The sequence below is a fragment of the Gracilinanus agilis genome, chromosome 3 (assembly GCF_016433145.1).
Source record: "Gracilinanus agilis isolate LMUSP501 chromosome 3, AgileGrace, whole genome shotgun sequence".
In the NCBI taxonomy this organism is placed as follows: Eukaryota; Metazoa; Chordata; class Mammalia; order Didelphimorphia; family Didelphidae; genus Gracilinanus; species Gracilinanus agilis.
Window position 1 is genome coordinate 165,323,184 of NC_058132.1, and position 24,783 is coordinate 165,347,966.

The window sequence follows — 24,783 nt, forward strand, 5'->3', positions numbered from 1 at the left end:
TTTCTATAAGGAGTAGATGAATGTATGATCCCCCCAGGGGACAGAATGGGCTAAGAGTGTGTGCTCAGGACAGCAGGCCAAATCTGTCTGGATCACTAGGGTTCTAGGGGGATCACACCCTCATATTTTTCCATAGAGGTTTCCAGACTCATTGTGGTATTCAAAAACCTGTTGGGCGGTTATCACTTAAACCATTCTGACTTCCAGTTGCCTCGTCTGTAAAACGGGGATGTGAATACTACCTGTCTTACCAGGCTGTGAGCAAAGTTCTTTGTATTTCTTAAATTTCTAAGTCAGATGGGGGCTGGCCCAGTCCAAGGCCTTCTTTCTCTATAAGCCCATCCCAACCCCTTCTCGAGGGCAGGCCCTGAACACTTGGACATTCCTCTTTATTGTTCACATTCCAACCCAGAGCGGTCACATGCACACACGAAAATTTAAAAACCCTTCTGCCACAACCCCAGGAGCCCGGCTGGGGGCTGGGCTGCCAGGGCAGGGCAGGGCAGGGGGTGGGGCAGCTTCTGACTCCCCCCACACCGCCTCTCAGACACCTCGGCCTAGGAGTTTGCATAACAAGAAGAGAGTTGGAGAGGTGGTCCCGGGATGCGCAGCCGTCGAGGCAGGGGACATAGGGGAGTGGAATGGGCTCAGTTAAGGGAGATTACAGGCAGGTGTGGGACTGGGCGTGCAATCACCAACGCTTCAGGGGACCTCAGGAACGAGAACTCGCTCCTCCCCCAACCAACCAGAAGAGGATCACGCCCAGGAGGAAAGGGTTCCGACACCCCCAAAAGCCTCCCCTCACCCCGAGTGTGTAAACTGGGGACTGCCTATGGAGGAGCAGAAGACCCAAAGTCTTGGAGCTGGGGTGGGCTGGGGATGGTTACAGCAGCACAGTGAGAGGTGGGGTGGGCAGGCATACCCCTCGGCTTCTCCCCAGAAACAAACAGGGTTTCCTTGGTAGGAGCACACACACACAGGGACTACTTGGGGGCGCCCTCAGCAATCCGCAGAGAGAAAGCGAAGAGGAGCTTAGCAAAGTTGGTGGTGAGTTCATGCAGGGCGGGTGCGCTGCGGGGGTGGAGCGAGTTAGGCAAAACGAGGTGGAGGAAAGGAGGACAGACAGAGAAGAGAGGGGTAAAGAAGAGAGGGCAATCAGGTTCCTTTTTCAAACTGGCGAACAGGTAGAGTGACTCCGGAATGGAGCCGGCCCGAGGGGGAGGGGTCTCCCGGTGGCGTGTGGGCTCCTGAGGCTGGCAGGAGAGGTGGGGGAGGGAGTCACAAACATTGCAGGGAAGTCTTGTCACTGCGAAGGGGACGTGGCATCCATCTCACCTAGGGAACTGCAGAAGGAGAAGTTCTGAACAATTCCATCATATCCTCCTCCTCCCTCCATTCGTCCCCACCCCTACCCCGAGCTGGGGTCAGAAACCAGTGCTTTCTTTTCCCTCCTCCTGCGCCCCCGCTAAGATGCCAAAGAGATTGGCCTCGGAGGAGGGTGCCTGGAACTTCCACTTATGTAGAAACCAAAACCTGCTCCCCGCCTAGTCACTGAACTGAAATGACCTCCCTAAGGGTGCCTATGTGCGAAAGAGATTGCGTATGTTTAAGGCTCTGAGTATGCCTGCCTCCAAGTGTGTAACTCTCCGCTTCTACATGTTTGTCCAGGTGTACATGCCGTCCCTGTCTCCGGGTCACCGACTCAGTTTTTACAGGATTCCCTTCCTCCAAACATTGCCGCCCCCCTTTCCTCCCTCTTCTTTCCGCCTCCCCCAGCCCGGGCAGCAGCAGGTGGTGTCTCCCAGCCCAGAGAATGGAGAGAAGGGAGAGGACGGATTTGACACCTCCCACGGACAGACACGCCCCCTCCCAACAAAGATACAAATACACCCGGGCAGATACCAGCGCAACTACTGCCCCTCCTGGTAACACAATAATTACCTTAGAAAACAGTCAGTCCACCTTCGGTCAGGGGGCGAGAAAGGGTAGAGAGGAGGAGGAGGAGGAAAAACAGGTGAGCTTACTGAATCCACAGGTCTTTCTCTGCCGCCCCCCCTGCCCTCCCGCTCTCCTCGGCAGTTGGACTCTGGGAGCTAGGGGCCTCTTCTCCCCAATCTCTCTCCCGCCCCGCAGCACATTTAGCCCCTTTGTTTTTAGGATATCTGAAGTGGAAGAATCTCTGGAAGGCTACTTGTTCGTGAGAGGAGGATCGGGGTGGGGGTGGAGGCAATAAGAATTCCAGGAAAATTGGGGAAGGGGTCTGGGGATAGATGGGACACTTAAGTCCTTACCTGGCTTAGTCGCCGCTGGGGCCGCCTCCGGCACCTCCCCGGGCGCCCCCAGAGCCGCCCGCCCCCCCGGGGCCTGGGCCCTTCCGTCCTCGCTCCCCACTTTTGATCTTCTTCCGAGCCATGTGGCCCCGGAAACTCGCCTGGATTTTGGCAGCTGCTGCATTGGCGCCAGGATCGTCCAAAGGGATGTCCAAAATGTCATCGTCCGGCTTGGAACAAGCGCTCTCCTGGGGTATTGGGGAGGGGAAGAGGATTGTGTTTGGACTGGGTGGGGTCAGAGATGAGAAAAGACTCCATCTGGGTGTTAAAAAAAGCTGGGGTGGGAACCACCAGGAAGCAGTGGGTTGTGGGTGCCAGGACTTCGTAGAGGATTGGGGGGAACTGAGTCAAAGAATTTGGGAAGGTTGGACTGCATAGCAGAACAGATAGGGAAGAAAGGGAAGCTAGGATAGAAAAAGAGGGGTAACTGTCTACTGTGGTTAGGAACCTGGGAATAGGAATGCTGGGTGGAGAATAGTTCTTAAGGAATAGAAGAGAGCCTAAAGCCCCACGGACCTTAGCCACACCCTAGCATGAAAAGAAACCCGAGGCTAGGGGCTGGAAAAACTGACAGTAGAAATGAGAAGATGGAGGAGCTGGACAGCCACCCAAAATATGGAGAAGCTAGAAACAACAGGAAACGGAGGCAGGGAACCTAGCTCCCCCCTCCCGGTTCTAGTTCCCTCCCCCCCCCCCCAATCCCTCTATCAGAGCGACTAGATCTAGATCAGAGCAACCCACACACATTCCCAACTCCCGACACTTCTCTGGGGATATAGTTTTGTTAGCTGCAAGATAAAGAGGTTGGACTATATGCTATCTGAGATATCTTGCAGCTATAAGGGATCCATGTTAGAGATCTAGGACTGCAGAGAAAAAAGGGCAGCATTTCCTTATTTGGAGGCTAGGTGTGAATGGGGGTCTTGTCCGAGGAGCCATTTTAAAGAATCATTTTGTTCTACTAAGTCAAATGTTTCTATAGCCATCACAAAAAATGGGTGCTGGATTCTACACCTTCAATGATGTCACTGTAAAAATGGAGTGTGCTGTGGCATACCGTTTGGAAAATTTGTCAATTCTTTTCTCTTACTTCTATCAACAGTGCTTTCCATGCCCATGCTGATGTAGATTATTTTCATAAACATTCTGTAGAGATGTGAAAATAGGCATATGGGTCAATTTTTATTGGTGTGAGTAGGCTGTATTACTAATTGAATTTTGAAGGAGAAATTGCTTAAAGAATGTTCACAGAGAGACATATGACCAGAAAAAAGGTGGACTAGTTCATTAGCAAGATCAAGGGGTAAGTGAAGAACAGCCCACACACTCCAATAAAATGTCAAGAGATCTAAAGAAAAGCTTTAACAAAGTGATCGAATCCTTCCCTCCCCCACTCCCCCCCCCCCATGGAGGTTTAATAGGACATGGACAAGAGCAATAATAGAAGGGGAAGAGTAGATAGGTTGCAGTCTGCTGTAATGGAGGGAATACACAACTGATTCGGTTACAGATCAGTTGAAGTAGTGAATTAAGGGTATTTTATGGGATCACAACAGATTTAGATTTGGGACCAAAAACAACAGGATCCCAGAACCTCAAAGAGCTTGAGTTTCTCAGCTCCTGCCTATACTATTGTGACCTCTTAGATATACAAGTTTCCTTATGCTCTCTTCCTTTCCTACCTAGACTGCTCCTCCCCCTGGAAAGAGCTCAAAGACAAAAAGAGAGGAAATGGTTGATAGGTCCAGATGGGAAATGAAGCAGAGGAAAAGACTCATTTCAACCTACAAAGTGAAAAAAGGAGATATAAACTGGAGCAGAAAGGCCTTTCTATGGTGTATCTATAGGAGAATGAATCAAGGACAAAATACAATGTGAGTAACTGGACCTACAATGTTAGATTAATTAAAATTTAAAAGATTCTTAATTGGAGTTTGAGGATAGATTTCAGAAGGTTCATGAACTTGAATAGGGAAAAAACCCTACATCTTTATTTTTACTAATTTCTGGTTTCCTTGGTAATACTGTGTGTTTGAATTTATCTATATAAAAACTATTCTGAATCCAGAGGCTTCACCAGACTGCCAAAGGGATCCATGACACAATAAAAGGATTAATTATCACCAGTCAAAGGCTACCATGACCTCCAAAGGCCCGTGGATACCACATAGACTCAGGGCCTTCCTAAAATCCCCACTTAGACATGCCTGGGGATGAGGGAGATGAGAGAATGGTACCAATCACATAATAGACTGAGGTCCAGAATATATTTGAACACAGCTTCATGGGACCAGTGTAGTTTCTGCTTCTTTTCCTTCACTCTGAGTTAGTTTTATTTTGAAGTATAAGGTTTTGATCCTCTCTTTTCTAGCACCTTCCTAGTTTCTTAAAGACTTCCATTGGTCAATGGGACGCATGACCCTCTTCTATCCCTTAAGAACAATTCTCTACCCATGTTTCCTGTTTCCAAGGTCCTATCATAGTTAGTTATCCCTCTTTCCTATTTTTAGCCTCTCTTTCCTACCCATCTGTTTTTCTCTGCAGTTCAATCTCCCCAAATTCCTTGTGTGAAGTTGTTGAAAATGTGTCAAGTGGAACCACTCTCACTCCATTTCCAGTTCTGAGAGCACTACTTATCAAGTCTCCCTCTATGTTATGTTATATTTTTCCCAAGTCTTCTAGGAGAAGGTAAAAAGAAATCCCAGGCAAAACTTAATTGAATCTGAAGACTGTCTTCCCATACTTTCTCTTCTTGGAAAGGGGGTAGGGTGTAAGTATTTGAGACTGAACAGTAGAGAACAATCTCCCTGGGGCAGAAAAGAAACAAAAATAATACATAGCTCATTCATTATGTCAAGGAAGTGTCCCTGGCTTTACTGAAAAAGCTATAGTGACTGTAAAATTCTGCCCTCCCACCTTCTTTGGTGTCGGATATTCTCTGCTTTCTAAGCTGACCTTTCTCCTTTCTCTTCCTTAGGATCTAGGATTTGTTTTTGTTTTTTTTCCTCCTGAACTTTCAAGTGTGATTTTTCTGCCCCAGAGCTGGACACACACTGATCATCATTAGCCCCATCTTCCAGAACTCCAGGAGTTAAGGGAATAACGTTGAGGAGGGAAGTATCCTTTCCCAGAAGAACCGATTCCAAACCTGAATCTACCATGTCTGTATTCAGAGTCAAAAACTGGAACAATAGGCAAAAGCTCTCTCTCTACCCCACCTACTCCTAGCACCTCCTTTCAATCCTCAAGGACCAGATAGCCCAGTAGAAGAGAAAGGAAAATAGGAAATGATTCGGTCTCAGTTCTGAGGGTTTGCTTAGAGGCTCTGATTCTGCACATTTTTACATGGAATGAAACATAAAGAACTTTGGAAATTAATATCTGTAATCTTTGAATCAATAGGCACTTCCTTCTCAACTATTTCTCCCTTAGGAGGTCTGCCCTTTCTTTCCTCATGTCTTTTTATTCCTATCTTTTCAGGATCAAGGGAAAGTAAGGAATAAAGTAGAGCTGGCCCTTATCTCAAACTTTATAGTTAGGGCCAGTAGGAAATCATGGAATTAATGTGGGACTGGAGAGAAGAAAAACAAAGTGGGAAAAGACTCAGGGCTGGGAATGAATAGAATTTAGGGAATCTTGGAGATCTCGGAGCAATTTTCTCATGACACCTGGAATCAGAGAAGTACTGACTTGCACATGGTCAGGGGCTCAGTCAGTGGCAGACTTAGGGCTAGAATCCACATATCCTAATTTCAATTCCATCCCCACATTGCTTAGTCTTAAATGCCTAAGATGTATTATATGGCTTTTCCTACCTGTCCCAGTTCCTGAATAGGGTTCCAAAGTGATCCCTAATACCCAAATCTCCTGTAAATCCTACTAAAGAGTTTGCTGTCCCATCTCAGAATATGATAGAAACTAACCACCTCTATTCCAGTTATATAGTTGCTCTACAGTTCCAGCATGCTTGAGATCCTCAGCCCTAAGCTTCTTCCCTGCCCCACCCTGTGAACCCATGTCCACACTTCCCTTTTCCAAAGCAGTAGCATGGCTAACTCACTACTCACAATCTTGTAACCTCATTTACTTATTCTGTTTGCCTGACAAACCTAAAACAAATGATAAAGTCAGGGAACCAGAGGAGGAGAATCCCTCTGATGTAGGGGTATATATTTGAGGGATGCGAGGAGTGGAGAAGTGCGAAGTGATCTTTGGTGCCTTCTTAAATTTCCAAGGCATTGGGCCATAGAAGTGGCTGTATTGTTGAGGAGAGTCCCTAATTTCTCTCAGTGAACTCCTCTTGTCTTCATCAAAATCCTTCTCAGACATGGCACCATTCTTGGTTGGATTCCTCTGTCTATGGGAGACAACTTAGATAATAGCCCCAGATTCCACTTGCTGGGAAGACAGAGTCAAACTCTAGATACCCAGAGGAGTAACGTTATATAGAAGAGAGGTTGATTTAGGCAATGGAGGAGTGTTGCTCTGGCAGTCATGAAGTCTTGATTTAAACTCCTCCCTTAAATTCTTCTTAGTTGTATCATCTTGGTCAAGTCACTAATTTCTCTCAGTCCCAGTTGCCTCATCTGTAATAGTACCTACTTCCCAAGGTTGTTATGAGGATCAACAAGAGATTGCAAACCTTAAAGACATTGTATACATTCTAAATAATTATTATACACCTCTCCCAGGTCTAAAATAATTCTTCAGTTCTGGCATTTGTACTCTTTGTTCTCACCTTTCTGTTTATTTCACTGTTCAGTAAGTCATAATCTTTTCCTCAGACCTTTCCCTCTCTCTTCTCCACTCTTCTGAGCTCAAAGCACCACTCCTGACTTATGGGCAGTGGGGCTTGCCACTTGTTAGTGACAGAGCCCCTTTATACAATACTTCTCCGGAGGGTTAGGAAGCTATCTTCTGGGCAACAAATACTTACCCACCCACAGCATTTGTTCCCTTCCTTCTCCAATTCCTCTCTCACCTAAAAACTCTTCCCTTCTTTCCTCAATTTCCTTCTTCCCCTTTCCTGGTGACCTCACCGAACTGGACCATTCCTCCCACACTGAACATTTCTCTCCTCACTGCCTGATCTCTGTCTCCAGTAAATGAGGCCCTAAGCCCACAGACTTCTCAGGGGTGCCATTCTACGGATTTAGAATGATGAAAAGGTCTGAATAAAATAAGATTCCCCAAACCGTTCCTTGGGCAGCTAGGCAAATTTTTATATGCTACATTCTGATTTCTTATGTGGGTGGATGATAAATTGCAGATATTTCCCTCCCTTGCCGGCAGGGACTTCGGGAGGTCATCTCATCCAATCCAATCCTCCCCACCTTTCAGAAGAAAAAGGGTGAGGCAGAGGGTACAGAATTCTTTCAAGATTGCTTTCCGTCCACGATTAGTATTACCCAATTAACTGATTATTTTCACCTTGGGCACTGTAGTTAGATTAGCAATTGGGGAGACTGGATTTAAGCTTACAAATTCCCAAGGAGGGACCCCCCCACAGACAACCTTCTGGTTCTTGTGGTCTCCTACCATTCTTTATCGGACAGTGCCTCCTGACCTCAGTCCCGCTGCCGCTTCGCCCAGCAGACTACTCTCTGGTTCGGCCAGGTCAACTCCAACAACGAAACTCCAACAAAACAAAAAGGTTTGTACTCTAACCATAATGGCAGTCTCCGGGGAATCGTTCTTAGGACTCCGAAGCCTAGCGGGACGGTCTCCCCCCCGCCCACACCTCCTTGTTTCCCCCACTCTAAAAACAGCTACCCTTTCCCCTCAGCTGATGTCCCGATTCCCTCCCTGGGGTCGTCCACCCCTTATCTCCCACATTCCCTATCTTAGGACGCCTCGGAGGTACCCCGGTCGCCGAGACCAAATAGCGCCTTTTGACCCCTCCTCTGATAGTCCTGGTATTTACCGTGCAGCAGTCCATCCCGGCGGTGGGGCTGGGCGGGGCTGGGGGCGGGGGTAGGGGCGGTGAGCAGATCGACGCGCTTCTAGGACCCGGGGCTCCCAGCTCAGTGTGCAAATCCGATCCCGTCTCTATTCCTCTCTCTCCCGCGCTCCCGACTGCTCTGGGATGTAACCCGAACCCCACAGAAGGGTAGCCAATCACGAAGAACCTTAACTTGAGTGAGTGGGTGAGAGGCGAGGCTACGCCTTGAGGCTCCGCCTTCTTTGTACCCTCTCCCAACCACCCCCACCAGTGGCAGCCCCAGTCCCTCCACCTACACACCTTCCTCTGTTCCTCCTACACACCTACAGCCTCCAAACTCCCCCGGAACAATCCCCACAGTCCCCGATCCCCAATACGGCACCGAGTGACAGACAAGGAATACGGAAAACAACACCCCCAACCTCTCAGGGACATCCACTCTCCCATCTGGATACAAAATGTCTTAGACAGTACCGTTACCTGAAGCGCCTGCTCTTCGAGAGAGATAACCCTCTTGTGTCTTCCCCCACTTAGCGATGTGTCTCCCCTAACCCTTTCCCCCGTAGCTTTCCCACTCTCACCCGGATCCTCAAAGAAAACATCACACCAAAATACTGAAAGATTGTCTCCTCTTCATATCCAATACAGTGCAGATATATGAAGCCTGCAAGTTATGAGGTCCAGTGATAGGCACATCATAACAACAAATACACAAAAATTCAGATCCCCTACAGGGAGCTGTACACCCACACACTGCTATACTCCACATAGATTAGCTCAAATACACATGGGCACCCTTCCTCCAACACACATCCTGCACACACACACACACAAAAACAAACCACATATGCGACTGCAGCCTGCGAACTTTTCGATAAGCAGAATACTGGGCAGTGCAAAAGACCATTTCTATATATGCATGATATGTACTTATTTGTAAGAAGGTATCTTCAAGAACCATCACCCCATTCTCTCCCACCTCCCTCTCAAGGTAAGGTAGATGCCCAGCAAGCTTTCTTCCTGGAGTCTATTCAGTGTCTTCTACTCCTTGCTGTTGGGGAAGTTCCTTCAAGGTCCAAGGAATCCCCAGCTCTCAGATACCCACTTGTCCCTGTCCTTCTCTATTCTTCTGGAGAAGAAAACCATCTTCTCAGGCACAGTGAATCATCAGGATTCTAGTTATCTTTCTGGGGTCATGGAAGTGTTAGGGGGAGGATGCAGGTATCACGAAAGGCTGGGGGAAGGGAGTTGCAGCAGAATCCACTTACAGAGGAAAATCTCATGTCTTGGACCCTAGGCTATTCCTTTCAGAGATGTAGGGCTGGTACTGGTACAGGATATTATTTAGGCAAAGGTAAGCGTTTTTGAGAAAAATGGAAGATAATAATTCAAGAATCTAGGGGAGAAAGAGAATTGCTGATAGGGGAGTTCAGGGAGGAAGGAAGATAGGTGATGGGGTTTTGTAGATGTCTTGTAATTAAGCCCACACGTGTGGCTTCAGAGGGTGGCTTGTGAAGCGCATAGATTGGTTCTCTTATCTGAAAGGATAGGACAAAAGTTATGGGACCAAAGGGGATGAAAGGGAGATCTAATTCTTGGCAAGGATGGTTATAGAGGTTAACTAGCTTGGTTCTCCAGAGCTGAACTGATGCATTGGCTGGGTTTCCAAAATTGGGGACAATGGAAATTTCTCCCTAAGATTATTGAAGTCCCACCTATGTTAGTAAAAATTCAATCAATTCCTGGAACAAAATACCATTTTCTGACTCTAATAAACGATAACTTGACTTGTGGGCTCAAGCCTCTTACCTAGTTGTTTGGAAGAAAATATGGCTTTAGGCTGGGTTGCCTCCCCTGATAGACTCTATCTCTAGGGTCCCCACGGGGATGGATGGGGAAGTAGGAAGGTGGATATCGGGCCCAGTCTCTGTGCTTCTCTCTTCCTAATTTAGAACTGAGGAGTTTTGGGATTTGGTGAGTTTGCAGTAAAGTCTCCCAAGTTGCTAGGCAACCTCCCTCTGCAGGCTGTGCTGCCTCCTGGTCCTTCCTCCTGCTGGTCAGAGCTGGTGAGGGGGTGTCTTTGCAACGAGGGTTCCCCCCCACCCAGTCCTATACCTGTAGCACCATCCCTTCTCCTCCCTGCACAAACATTGTGGTGTCTGATTTGGGGTGGTGGGAGCGGTCCCTTTAGAAGGTCCCAGGCTTACAGGAGAGAGAATACTGTGGCAACTGCCAGTCTCTGCGACACAATCAACACCACAGCAACAGCCCACTTCAAGCACCCACGCTATACTGGCCATGGTTCCTGCCCTGGGGGATGGGATGTCTCTGAAATGAGTCTAGACAGGGTAAAAGAGGTACATATGCAGAGACAGACAAAAAGATATCTCTCCCCAATACCCACAGATAAAGTCTTGTTGTTTTGTGCACATACACGCATAAGCACAAATGCAGAGTCACAGGCAGACACAGCCCATTATATACATGTACATAAAGACATTCCATGGACATAGCAATTACATGAATATATTTACGGAGACAAAGTCACAAAGCTGTACTCATGTAAACCCTGTGTCTCATATATACCCCTGCTGTGGTCGAACACTTAAGGGGAGCCCTCATCGTGACCGGACTGGCAGAATCTATAATTAAATAAAATAAACATTTATTATTTGCTACTCTATGGGCCAAACATTATCCTAGGCGCTGGGGATACAGAGACAAAAATAAAACCTTTTCTGTCCTGAAGGTCTTCATAGTCTAATGGGAATGAGGGTAAGGTGTAGAGGGGACACATATATACAGATACATAAATATTTTAAAAATGATTTGAGGGTTCTGGGAAAACCTCCTGGAGGAAGTAACACCTGATTTGAGGGCTGAAGAAAGAAAGGATTTTAAGAGATAGAAGCTAAGAGGAACAATATTCCAGACACAAGGGAAAGCTGGAATGATATGTATAGAGGAAAGCAAGCAGGCCAGGTTGTCTGGAATATAGAGTTCATGAAGGGGAATGAAGTGAAATAATTCTATAAAGGTATGTTGGAGCTAGATGGGGAAGGGCTTTAAAAAGCGGAAGGGGGAAGGAAGGGCAAGCATTTATTAAATGCCCGACACTTGCCAGGTGCTATGCTAAGCTCTTTACAAATATTATCTCATTTTCTCTTCATAACAGTCCTAGGAGGTAGACGATCCTTATTTTACAGATGAAGAAACTGAGGCAGATAGGGGTTAAGTGACTTGTCCAGGGTCACACAGCTAGTAAATGTATGAGACTGAATTTTATCTCCGGTCTTCCTGACTCCAGGCAGAACACTTTATTCACAGAAGGATGGATATTTTCTATTAGAGACAATAGGGTATCATTGAAATTTTTTGAGGAGGTAAGTGGTATGGTCACCTTTGTACTTAGGAATATCAGTTTGGCAGTCCTATGGAAGACAGATGGGAGAGAGAAAGCAGGGACCCAAATTAGAAGGCTGTTATAATAGCTTGAGTGAGAGGTAATGAGGCTGGAACCAAGCTAGTCAAGGTATAGTTGGAGAGAAAGGGATAGATGCTAGAGATTTGGCAGTAGAACTGATAATATTTGGTCAGATATGGTGAGGTAACTAAGAATGAAGGTTCAAGGATGACTCTTAGGTTGAACCCTGGAGTATTTGGCAGGATAGTGGTTCCCTTAACAGAAATAGGGAATTAGGAAAGGATGGATTTTGAGGGGAAAATAACGAAGTCTATTCAGGACCTGTTGAGTTTGAGATGCTAACAGCACATCCAGGTGGAGATGTCTAGCAAGTAGTTGGTGATGTGGGCCAGAAGCTTAGGGGAGAGGTGAGGTTTAGATGCGTAGATTTGGGAATGCAAGTGATAATTGGACTCCTGGGAATCAATGAAATCAGCAAGGGAAGAATGTATAGAAAAAATAAAAGAAACCTTCAGAAGGAACACTGGGATGAATAGAGGACGGTTCTTCCTTTGTGATTCCACAAATGAGTCGGAGAAGTCAGATAGATAGGAAGAGAACAATGAGAGAGCAGCCATCAAAACCCAGGGAAAAGAGAGTCATCCGGAGAAGGTGATGAGCACCAGTGTCACCAGTGTCAATTGATGCAGAAAGAAGAATGAAGACTGAGAAAAAGGTCGCTGGATTTAGCCATTAAGAAATTGTTAGTGATTCGATAGTGACAGTTAAGTGATAGTAAGTGGTGGGGTTGGAAGCTACATTACAAAGTGATACATAAGTGACATGTGATGAAAGAGGTAATTAGTATAGATGGCATCCTTGGAGTTTGGTGGAAAGGAGGCAAGATATAGAACTATAACTCCAGAGAATATGAAGGGTTTTTTTCTTGCTTAAATCTGTGATTTCATTGCATAAGAAACTCCCTGGTGAAGAAATCCCCTTTTACAATTCTGCAATTTATAGTTTTAGAGTTGACTAAAGAACTAAGAGGTCAGGGTCACATAACTAGTATGTGTCAGATTTGAAGAGGCTCTAACTTTGAGGTGTTCTCTTTCCACTATATCATGCTGCTTCTTAATTAAAGGTAGTGGTGGTGCTTTTTAAAGGAGTGGAATGACTTGGTAATTTTTGTGAGCAACAGGGAAGGAACAAGTAGATACAGAAAGACGAAAGATTAGAAAATAAGAGGTGATCAAAGGGCCAAGTTCCTGGAGGTATCAGAAGGGGATGGCAAGGACACAATCCATAGGTAGCAATCAGCTTTGGCAAGAAGGACAAACTCTGAGACTGGAGCAAAGGAGGGGGAAATGCGAGAATGTTGTTGAGGGCAATTGAAGTACAGAATTAAGGGAGAAAAGGGGACTGATTATGGATAACTTGAATTTTCTCAGAAAAGAATGAGACAAAATCTGCTGAGAGAGAAGAGAGGAAGGGAGGGTAATATACTAGCCTTGAGAAAGAAGAGGTTTGGAATAGACTCTGGGGAATTGTGATCAGGAATAATTAAGGAAGAACAAAAAGATTGTTCTGTAGTAGTGAGGTACTACTGAGATTAGGTAAGTGGACTTATTTAGTACGGTTAAGTGGCTTCCTTCACTTATGTTCAGGAACACTTGAGTAGGAACAAAGACTAATAGTGGGGGTAAAATGGATCTGGAAAGCAATGTGTGACAATAGTACAAGGAGGCAAGGGTAGGGAACAGTATAAACTTGAACTGACTAATAGTCAAGATTTTTTAAAAATACGGTATTCAGTTTAATCACTATTATTAAACAAAAAAAGGTTCAAAATGTCTCACTTCCTTGCTAAATGTTCACCCTGCAATTGCTTACAATGATAGCTCATATTTTTACCCCTTTTGCTTTAAGTATATTATCTTATTTGATCCTCACAACAACCCTGAGAGATAGATGATCCAGTGAAGTGACAAATAGGATCACCCAGTCACTAAGTGTCTGAAATGAGATTTATCAGTTAACATTTTTTAAGTGCCTACTATGTGCCAGGCACTATGCTAAGTGCTGAATTCAAACCCCCATCTTCCTATTTGAAAATCCAGTATTTAATCCACTGTATTTATACAGTGTAATATACAGATATATATGTATGTATGTATATATACATATATACATAGACACAGATATATAATCCAGTATTTCTTCCATAGTACTTCTGCAATAGCTAAGATAGCTAATAGGAGACCAAGTGTATACATAGGTCACAATGTTGGGTAATAAGTCAGAAAATGGATGGATTTGTAGTTTAGCTGCTCCCACAAGAGAAAAATAAAGGTCTTTGCCTTTGGTCACAAGTTCATAAGAATTAAATCATTGCATCTTCATGATATACATAATATTCCCTAATGTCAGCTTGGTGAAACATGACAATTGCTGTGGGGCCCACCTTCCTCCAATCTTATATAGACTTTGCTCCCACACTGAAATCCAAAAGAACATCTGTCGTGGCACTCACCACCAGTCCCTGATACTGATTAGTATTTTCTGTGATTTGACCCAGGCTAGACTTTAATACGTGTCATTGTTCAGTTCTGTCTAACTCTTTATGACCCCATTTGGGATTTTCTTGGCAAAGATACTGAAGGGGTTTGCCATTTTCTTCTTCAGTTCATTTCATATATGAGAAAACAGAGGCAAAAAGGGTTAAGTGACTTGTTTAGGATCACACAGTCACTAAGTATGAGGCCAAATATGAACTCAGGAAGAGGAGTCTTTCTGACTCTATCACTGTACCACCTACTTGCCCTTTAACACATGGTTCCTATATAAAGATGACTTGTGTTCCAGGTTTCACTGGTACTTTATGTTTTCTGTAAGGTGCCGGGTGATCCAGGGCAATGATGTGCAATCTCAACTTCTGGTTCCTAGTGAATTTCCCAAAGTGGGTCCCCAGAGACAACAGCTTCTCTGGGGAGATATTTATTGCCAGTTTAAGATCTTCTCACTTACAGAGTAGACTCTTTATGGAGCTGGAAATAGTAGGTGCCGTCAGGGCGGTCCACAGGCAACTGAATATTTTCTCCAATATATTTCGAGAGATTCTAGAACAAGGTGCAGACCACATCTTTCCTATATTGTACATTGGTACAAGGGACAATATAGTAATGGGAGAACAGGGGTTATAGATTATGAAGGAAGGGAAAGGTAGAGTGACTAGAGGTTAGGATTAAGACAAATAATATATTTAGGAGGGGTGAGGATGGGCGGGTAGGTTATAGTATAAAAAAAAAGAATTTTAGAATTCTAGATTATGGAGATGGAACAAATGGGTAGCCATGAGATTAAGGGCAGCTGAGGTAGAGTATGTGTTTGAGGTTCTGGGAGGTGAGGAGACTGAAAAACTATTTCAGGATACAAGCGTAAAGAGAAGAGAGGTTGGCACAATCCAGGACTCATAGGTACTGAACTTGAGAAAGGAGGGGGAATGATCTGAGGGCCAGTAGATAAAAGAGGAGGTTGCTGAGTGGTGCTGACACGGGGAGCATTTGGATGTGGCAGGTAAAGAGCACAGAGTAACCCTACTTCTTTTTCTGGCCCAGCGTCTTGGCAGGCACAAGAGAAGTTATATCCAAGAATGAAGATGGTGACAAGAGATTCAGTGGCTTTGGGGAAAAGCCAAGCGTTTATGAATTAGAGGAAATGGATGGATTGTGAGAAGAAGAGAAGTATAATAAGAAGAGCAGTTTGCTACCAATGGAAATAAGGCACAATGAAGGGAGAGGAAAGAACTGAAGTGGGAGTCAGGAATAAAGTTGAAGAGAGCTGGGATGAGGGAGCAGGAGACAGTTTTCACTCAAGTCAAGTTATATTCAGAAACCCAGGCATTTGGAGGAGATAAGGAGAAAATTTGCTAGCATGGAATCACAGATGGTTATGACCTTTCCAGAAGCAAAGGGAGCTGTGCCCAAGGCTCCCGCTAAATTGTTGTTTTGGTTTTCTTGGGTTGTTTGGGGGGGGGGGGTGCTGAGGCTCTGTACCTGAAATGATCTAGGTAACCCTGAGGCCTGGCTGTGTGGGTCTTGCTTGAGACGCCTTGGTTTCTAGGACTTGACTAGTTATGTGGTGGTTAATGTATTCATCCTCTTTCATCAACAGAGCCAACTCTGTCCTTGCTTGGCTTTTTTTTTACTACTAATTCTCCTATCATTCTAACCAATTCTATCTCTGTCTTCTTTCTTAGCACATCATCTATATCATGCTCCCTAACTGTGGGTGCCCCCCCAAGGCTCCTTCCTGGGCCTTCTTTTTTTACACACTTTTCCAAAGACCTTACTCATTATAATCTCTATGTAGATATCTTGGAGAGTTATATATCTAACATCAATCTCTTCTTTGCAAGTAGGGTTATTTAATTATTTGTATTTATATCCCCAGTGCCAGGCACCATACTTAACACATTGTTGGTTATTAATAAATGCAACAAGCATTTGTTAACTTGTTTACCAATATCACATTTATCAATACATATTAGCTTTCCTTTTCTTATTTGTATCCCTTAGCACTACAGTGTTTGGCATATAGTAAGTACTTAAAAATGTTTATTGATTAGTTGATATTGATTGATCGATTTCTTGGCCCTCAGTTTTTTCACCTGTAAAATATGGCAGTTGAACTTGATCTCTAAAGTCTATTCTAACTCTAAATTGGTGATTCCAGGAGACTAAGACAAGAAAATGGGGCCAATTTGACTTAGAATGTGTGAAATGAGTAATAAGAGACTGAGAAGTGTAAGCTTATGCCAAGGCAAGATTGGGACTGGTCATTCTGACCCTTTAAATAATACATAAATGTCTTATGGTACATAAATGGCTTTACTCCAAATAACTCCATAGAGTTGGTGGCCCAAAGATTATCACCACCAAACTATTAACCTCCTCAAAATCTACTACCATGACTCACTGTGGTAGAGAGCTAATTCTGGGTTCTCAAAAACTATTCCAGAGGAATACAGATTCTGGCAATTTTTATGATATCAGAAAGGATCATAGAAACATAGATTTAGAATTGAGAGGTAGTTAGCTTAGAGGTCATTGAGTCCAACCCCTCATAATTTTATAGATGAGGAAAATGAGGTCCTGAGTGCTCAAATGACTTGCCTAAAGTCAGGCAGCTAGTGTCTGAGGTAGGATTTGAATTCATGTGTTCTTGATTTTAGTTCTAATGCTCTATTTACTATTTCAGACTCTGCAACAGTGGGCCATCCTAGTTTCCTGTGGGCCTGTGTAGCTAGAAAGACTCATCGCTATCAGGCTGGCCGCTTGGAGATGAATTATTTGGCAATGGTAATTTAGAAAACAAAGTAAAATACAAAATAGTCTTCAATCTTATGCAGTGCCTTTCTGCATTGGCAACAACATTGGCAGGTACAGAAAAGGAAGCAGAGAATGAAAAGGATCACATGTTCTATGAACATTAATTTAGCTTTTGGTATTCTAAATATAAGACCTTATGTTCAGGGACCGACAAGTGGGTACATTACTAGAGGAAACATCATATAAATCAATTAAGAAAGATTTTAAAGCACCTACTTTATGTGCCAGGCATTGTGCTAAATACTGAGAACACAAAAAGAGACAAAACATAGTTTTTTGCCTTCACAAGGCTTACAGTCCAACTAATTTTTATATGCTTGCTATAGATGAAACAAGAATACAAAAGGAAGTTGTGGCCAAATGAGAAAATGTTTCACAGGTTCCCCTTGGGATGGCTGATAAAAAAGTTGTCAAGAGTTCATTAAATTGTGTGTCTAGAGGCAATAAGAAATATTTCATAGAATTTTTTGTCACCTCATATTGTCCTTGGCCCACAAGAAAGATTTTCTTCTATTGGTACTTTTATTTTTTGTCATTACCTTAATTCCTAAATATAGATTTTTCTCCTCTCTACCTATTGATCCAACCCTTGATCCAAAATAATAATGAGAAAGAGAAAAACTAGGTCAGTATTAGGCCATCAACCATATCTGACAGTATATATAATGGTCCCTATCCATAGTCTCCTACTCCCACAAGGAAGGAGGGGAGGTTCATTTTGTACTCTTTCATCTATTGCTTGCCACCTACAGGGGCTTTGCCAGAGTAGTAAGGTGTTCTGAGGGGCACGTAGGAAGGCAGGATGTGCCTCCCCTAAGACTTGCATGAATATAGTCCAGGTTCTGTGCCCAAGAATACCAGCGACTCCCAGACCCCTGATGTGGAAAAGCTGTCATTGGTGTTTGTGAAAGGAAAACCCTTTGTGGAGAACAGGCTAGGAATTCTTGACCCTGCTCTCACCAAAACCAACTGTTGAGCAGCAGCCAACGATGGGAAGATATGCCCAAGAGCTGTGGAAATAGCTGGGTTACCCACACCACTGGACTTCCTTTTCATCAGCTCCTGCTATCATGTCCAGGCGAGATGATGCTATGACAACTGCCTTTGTGGGTACCGCACTCTGCCACCACAGCAGCCACAACTCTTGGAGACCCAGAAAAGGAAGTTCTTACCATTAATGTCCTTGGGAGGGGAAAGGGAAAGGGACAAGCATTTGTAGAGTGCTTATTGTGTGCCAGGCACTGCCCAAGTGATTTAAAAATATTTCATTTGATCCCCCCAACAACCCTGGAAAGTAGGTACCATTACAACCCCCATTTTGCAGTTAATAAAAGTGAGACAAACAGAGATTAAATGACTTGTTCAGGGTCATAAAACTAGTTAATACCTAAGGCTGGATTTGAACTCAAATCTTCCCGACTCCATATCTCTAGCATTCTCTCCTCACTGACACACCTTGGCCAATGGCTCAGTGTCAGAAGCAGATGTGGTTTTATTCATGGAAATGAATTGAAATTTCATTTCATTCCATTCCCCATTAGCTTTGCAACTCTACCCTAAGAACTTGGTCCTTCCATCAGACTTGGAATTGAAATCTCCTGTATGTATGATCTCCCTCTATTAGAATGTGAGTTTCTTTAGAATAGAGACTGTCTTGCTTTGCAAATGGCAAGTGCTTAATAAATACTTTTTCATTTGTTCATTCTTCATAGTCTAGCTTGGTCACTGTAATTACATGGAATTCAGTTTCATGTTTTTATTTTTTGGCTGTTAATCTTTAGATATTGCATACATTATTTTTCTGGTTCTATGTATTACACAATTCACATTTTTATGTGTCTTATTTCTGCATTCTTCATTGTGAGCTACTTGAGAACAGGGATTATTATTATTGTTTTTTACCTTTCCTTATTTTCCTAGTGCTTAGTATGGTGCTTGGCATATAGATGAAGCATGCGTGATGCATGCTTGTTGACTTGATTTACAGCATAGTAATACTCCAACATATTTATATACCAATTTGTTTAGTCATTCCCTAAATGGTTATATTTTACTTTGTTTCAAATTTCTTGCAAAAGTATTCTTATTAATATTTTGGTATGTGTGCGATCTTTCTTTGACCTCTTTGGAGTATATGGCTAGTAGCAGGATTTATAGGTCAAAGAATATGGACATTTTAGTAACTCCCTCTTTTAGCATGATTTTAAATTGTTTTCTAGAATGGCATTGAGTAGTTCCCAGATCCTCCAACAGCACACTTATTTTTCTATAGCTTCTCCATTATTGACTATTTCAATCTTTTGTCCTTTGCTAGGCTGCTGATCGTGAAGTGAAACCTTAGATGTGTTTTGATTTATGTTGCACTTATACATGATAAATATTTGCAAAATGGTCACCCAGAAGATTCAACTGTTGACACCCCAAATGGGAAATGGATAAAAGAACAAACATTGACAAGACTACCATCATTTTCTTATGAATTTTAAGTGATTCAAATCAATTGGTAAAATAAGAACAACAAAAAAAGAATAGATTAGAAAAAAATAGAAACAATATCAGTGAGCAGATAATTGATCTCCTTGCAAAATAGAGAGGTTTGGCAACTAAAGGCAATAGCTATTTAGAATACAAAATGGTTTGTAAAATCTTATAAATTTAGATGGGGGAAGATTATGGGTAGCATGACTTTATAAAAAGCAATGGGAAAAAAGTCTACAACTGCACAGTAATGAAAGATTCAATTAAACCAGAGCCTCTCAAGAGCATTTAACATTGAAGCTGGAAGGAGAACAACAAACAAGTAAAAAAATGAAAAGAATTTGTCCTGGTTTTGAATTTTATACCAAATGATTTTTTCTACAAATGACAATAGTCATAATATTTGGGTTTTTAAATTACACCCTCATTGCACTTCATGAAGAAATAGAAATGACACTAAAGGAAACAAAAATGTTAAGTAGAGCTTTCAAATGCACAGAAGAGAGGTCTATGCTAATTTTTGTTGTTCACTTGTTTTAGGCATATCTGACTCTCTGTGACACCATTTTGGATTTTCTTGACAAAGATACTGGAGTGGTTTGCCATTTATTTTTCCAGCTCATTTTATAGATGAAGAACTAAAGCATACAGAGTTGAGTGACTTTTCCAGGGTCAGATAGTTAGTTAAGTGACTGAGGCTAGATATGAACTCAGGATGATGAGTCTTTCTAATTCTACTCTCAGTCTACTATCTATTGCCCCACCGAGTTGCCCTATCTATTCCAGAGGTAATAAAATTTTGAGAATATTGAGGGACTGATTTTCAAGGTATCTGAGATTGGGGTACATACTTCTTTCAAAAGAAAAAGAATCTCACACCTTATTGAGAAAAATTGATGAAGATATGACAAATATAGTCTGTTTGTGTGCTTCATGGATAATCTGTGTGACGTGGCTGTAGTAGTTGTAGCAACTCCAAATGTCAATTTGTTAATCACCACATGAGGGCATGTAATATTTAATTATTCCACAATGTGGTGTTATACTCAAATCATAGGCCAAATATATGCCTTGGAGTTTCTGGTGTGCATGAGATAGCTTCCTATCCCTACAAGTCACATAGCTATACTAGTCTGGGGGAAGGGAAGGAAGAGGGAGACAGAGAATTAAAAATCTACACTGACAAAAAATTGAAGCCATATTAAGGAATAATGAAATTTCTGTCAGGATTATTAGAAAATTAAAAAAAAAGAATTAGTGGAAAATTATAAGAAAATTTGGGACTTCCTCCTCCATTTCTACCTGTGGGCTTTCCCTTTTGTCAGTTATTGACCCTCACACATACGATAAAGTCACTATGGCTATATGTATTATTAGACATAGCAAAACAAAAACAAAAAAGCAAGCCAACAAACAAAGTTTGTGACCTGGACCACCCCTTCTGAGAGATGGAGAACCAAGGTTAGGATACCTATGCCAGATAGTAAATGAGAGGGGTGAGATTTGAACCCATGCTCTCTGACTCTAAAGCCAGTGGTTTTTTCCATTCTCTTACACAATCTTTATAATAATATCTAATGTCTAATCTGGGAAAATCTGGCCAGAGTACACCCCATGAAGCATTTATGAGGATTTCCCTGTAGGGACCATTCCATAGAGTGTGTACTGAGCTCCTCAGGCAACTTCCAGAAACATGTCAGTGATGAAAGGCTTGACCCTTTGGGATGATGTAATAAATGCTAAGCGGTCCTTTGGTTTTCTACTTCAACCTATGATGGCTATCAGGGTTCAGAGGAAACCTACTTCAAAACTGTCTCAGAAATAATAATAATAATAATAATAATAATAATAATAATAAGAAGAAGAAGAAGAAGAAGAAGAAGAAGAAGAAGAAATTTAAGGTTTGTAAATTTTTTTAACCCTACCTTCCATCTTAGTATTAATACTAAGTAGTGGTTCAAGGCAGAAGAACAGTAAGGGCTAGGCAATTGGGTTTAGAGATTTGCACAGGATCACACAGTTAGAAAATGTCTGAGCCCAGATTTAAACATAGGACCTTCTCTCTCTAGGCCTGGCTCTGTATACACAGAATTGCTTAGATGCCCTGTAAATTGCTTTTATATAGAGAATATTGGATACTAAGCCAGAGTGTCTCACTTAATAGACCTTGAAGTTAGTGAAACCGTTTTCTCTCTCTCTCTCTCTCTCTCTCTCTCTCTCTCTCTCTCTCTCACACACACACACACACAAACACACACACACACACACACACACACACACACACACACACACACACACACATCCCCCTTCTCTCCATATCCCCCACCCCTCTGAGTCTGCTAAATAAGTCACAACTCTTCAAATCTCACCCTGGACTTCCAATAATAGCTATTTTCTCCTACTTGGCAGGCAGCACACATACTAGCTTAGATCTCAAAGCCTTGGCTGCATTTTCTGATTTATGTTTCTTTTCTAAGCATGAGTAATTGATCAGTAATCCTCAAATGGACATTTCCAATCTCAGAAGCAACCTTGTGACTCTAGAGAGATTGGCCATTCTTGGGTTACTTAGTTGGTGTGGCTGCACTAAACTTCTGTTTTACACTTTGGGCATAAGATGGTACCCCTTATATCTATAGCATTTCTTAGAGCCAGAAGACCCATGAAGTTTCATAGTTGAATATCCTTTCAATATAACATACTAAAACTTCCCTTTGTTAAGTATTGATTACTCTTCAGTGCCTCATTTTATCCCAGCATCAAACTTAAACTAACAGGTACCCATCTGAGTCAGGTGTATCCCTAGCATCCCCTTCTCTTTTAGACCCTGAGAGAGACTGTGCAGAGTCAAGGTGGATGAGAAATGGTACTTTGGTAATCCTATAAAATGGTTTATGCTTTTATGTTCTATCAACCTCCAAAGTATAATAATAGTTGTAAGTTATTGCTGCTTGTTTTCATTTGTGTATGTGCATGGATGCAAATTTTTTATTCATATATGTTTTTAGTATTTATTTTTATGTGAAGGCAATAAATAGCTCTTTTATACCTGATTTACACTTGGACATTGAATACCTTTCTATTCTTCCTACCATAGGTAGACATGAGCTTTATGTTATCTTCCCTGGTGCTCCTTGATGGGTCTATAAAAAGTCAGGGAATTTGAGAAACAGAGTTCAAACCCTCTTTAGAGAACAACTTTCCCATGATTGAACCTAGTCCATACAAATGGGTTCATTCCTGAGAAGTACCTCTTTATGGGGAATGAGAGAGGGAGAAGTCAAGTTCCCCAGCTCTCCTAGACTCAATTGTGATTTTTTGTGCTATTAATTATATATGGATATAAAAGGGATCAGAATTGAACTGGAGGAGGAGGACAAGGAGGTGCTAGGGACAAGTGGGTACCTTGTCAGTTCAGGTGTAATGCTGAGATAAAATGAAATAATTTAGAGGTTATTCAACAGTTAACTAAAGGAGTTTTACTTATATAACTATAGTATATGGAAAGAGTATTCATCAAGGATATTCTAGCACTGAGTTTGGATAGATGGTTCCTCTCATCTCCATATGGAAATGTGTCTGTTCAGCATGGCGGAGTGTGGTGACTCATTCAATCTTGGGACATCCTCCAAATCTGAAGGACCTGGACTTCACATGGGTGAGCCTTTTTATTTCCTTAGGTGACCAGGAAGCTACTTAAATATGGCCAGAGGATACCAGGAGCTGCCTCTGGGTGATTCTTGAGCCTTGGCTCAATTCCAGACAGGTTAGTTGGACCAGTTTAGAGCATTATTAGTGTGTCTGTCTTCTCAAAGATACATTAACATTTACTATATTTTGCCATCTTTGCCAATATGATGGATATGAAGGAGAAATTCAGAGTTGTTTTTCCTTGTTTTTTCATTTTAAACCCATACCTTTCACCTTAGAACCAATGCTCAGTATTGGTTCCAAGGCAAAAGAGGGGTTAAGGGGTAGGCAATTGGGGTTAAGTGACTTGCTTAAGGTCACACAGCTAGGAAGTATCCAAGGTCAGATTTGAACCCAGGACCATCCATCTCTGGACCTGGCTCTCAATCTCCTGAGCTACCTAGCTGCCCATCAACACTGTTTTAATGTGCATTTCTCTTATGATTAGCGATTTTAAGCATTCTTTCATATCATCAGTAGTTTGCATTTATTATATCATATTCTTTATCTACCTATATGTTGGAGAATCTTATTTATTCTTATATATTTTTTCAATTTCCTATGTATCTTGGATATTAGACCCTTACCAAGAAAAAAAAATTCTGAGTTTAAAATACTTTTTCTCCAATTCAGATCATTATTTTTATTTTCAAGTGATAAGTGTTTTTAAAATGAATCTGTCCCTTCCCCTCATTGAACAATTAAAACAAAAACAGCCTGAAAACCAAATTCCTCAATACATATGTTCTTAGAATGGCAAAAAAAATACTACATTGACTTTTTCCAAAGATGTGCATCCTCTACTGCACTGCATATTCAACACCTCTGTCAGGCAGTGTTTCACCTTCATTCTTTCAGATTCTTGTTTTTGATGATTGATGTTCTAGTGTCTTTCAAAGTTGTTTTTCTCTCTGATGTTATCATTTTGTACATTGTTATCCCAGTTCAACTCACTTCACTCTGTATCAGTTCACAACAGTCATCTTAGTTTTCTCTGAAATTTCAATTTCACCATTTTTTATGTGTGGAAAAATAGGGGGTTGAGTATGTAGTTGGAGAATGGGTGGGGAGTTGGGCAGAAACTAGGATAAGGAGGTCCATGAACAAAAGGGGATTACTGACTGATAGACTCAAAATTAGAAGGGACCTTAGGAGTCATCTAATTCTTCAACCAGCCTATCACTTGGTCTGCTGAGTATCAATAGCTTTAATCTCATACAACTTGTTCTTTAGCTGAGTAGTATCAGAGAAAGGACATCATTTAGATGAGGAGGAGGGTAGGTTAGTTGGTGGTAGCAGAAGAGGGATGGATAGATGGGAAGGGAAGGTTCTGAATTCTAGGCCAGATCCTGACAGAGACAGATGGAGTGGAGATGGTCCTGGAAGGCAGTGGGAATAATGTGGCATGTGACACTTTTACTGCCAATGCTTATTTACTCCTATCAGGGAGAATGGACACTCTTTGGATATAATACCTCAACTCAGACTTATTCAACTCAGAGACTAGCCAATGAGAAAAGAAGGCAAGGTGGCATTAGGGAGGCCCTGTGT

At 42.5% G+C, this 24,783-nt stretch overlaps 1 protein-coding gene and 1 pseudogene across 1 annotated transcript; both read right to left on the bottom strand.

The window, feature by feature from the left end:
• Nucleotides 1–77: 77 nt before the first annotated feature.
• On the bottom strand, nucleotides 78–8,325 carry NRGN (neurogranin). Its single transcript, XM_044668361.1, has 4 exons — nucleotides 8,254–8,325; nucleotides 2,292–2,518; nucleotides 1,942–1,962; nucleotides 78–1,343 (listed from the first exon to the last, which is right to left on the bottom strand). Exons 1-2 carry the CDS (start codon nucleotides 8,266–8,268, stop codon nucleotides 2,297–2,299), a joined length of 237 nt encoding a protein of 78 aa, XP_044524296.1. The 5' UTR covers nucleotides 8,269–8,325; the 3' UTR covers nucleotides 78–1,343; nucleotides 1,942–1,962; nucleotides 2,292–2,296.
• A 5,732-nt stretch (nucleotides 8,326–14,057) lies between these two features.
• Nucleotides 14,058–18,120, bottom strand: LOC123241307 (annotated as a pseudogene).
• Between the last annotated feature and the right edge of the window lie 6,663 nt (nucleotides 18,121–24,783).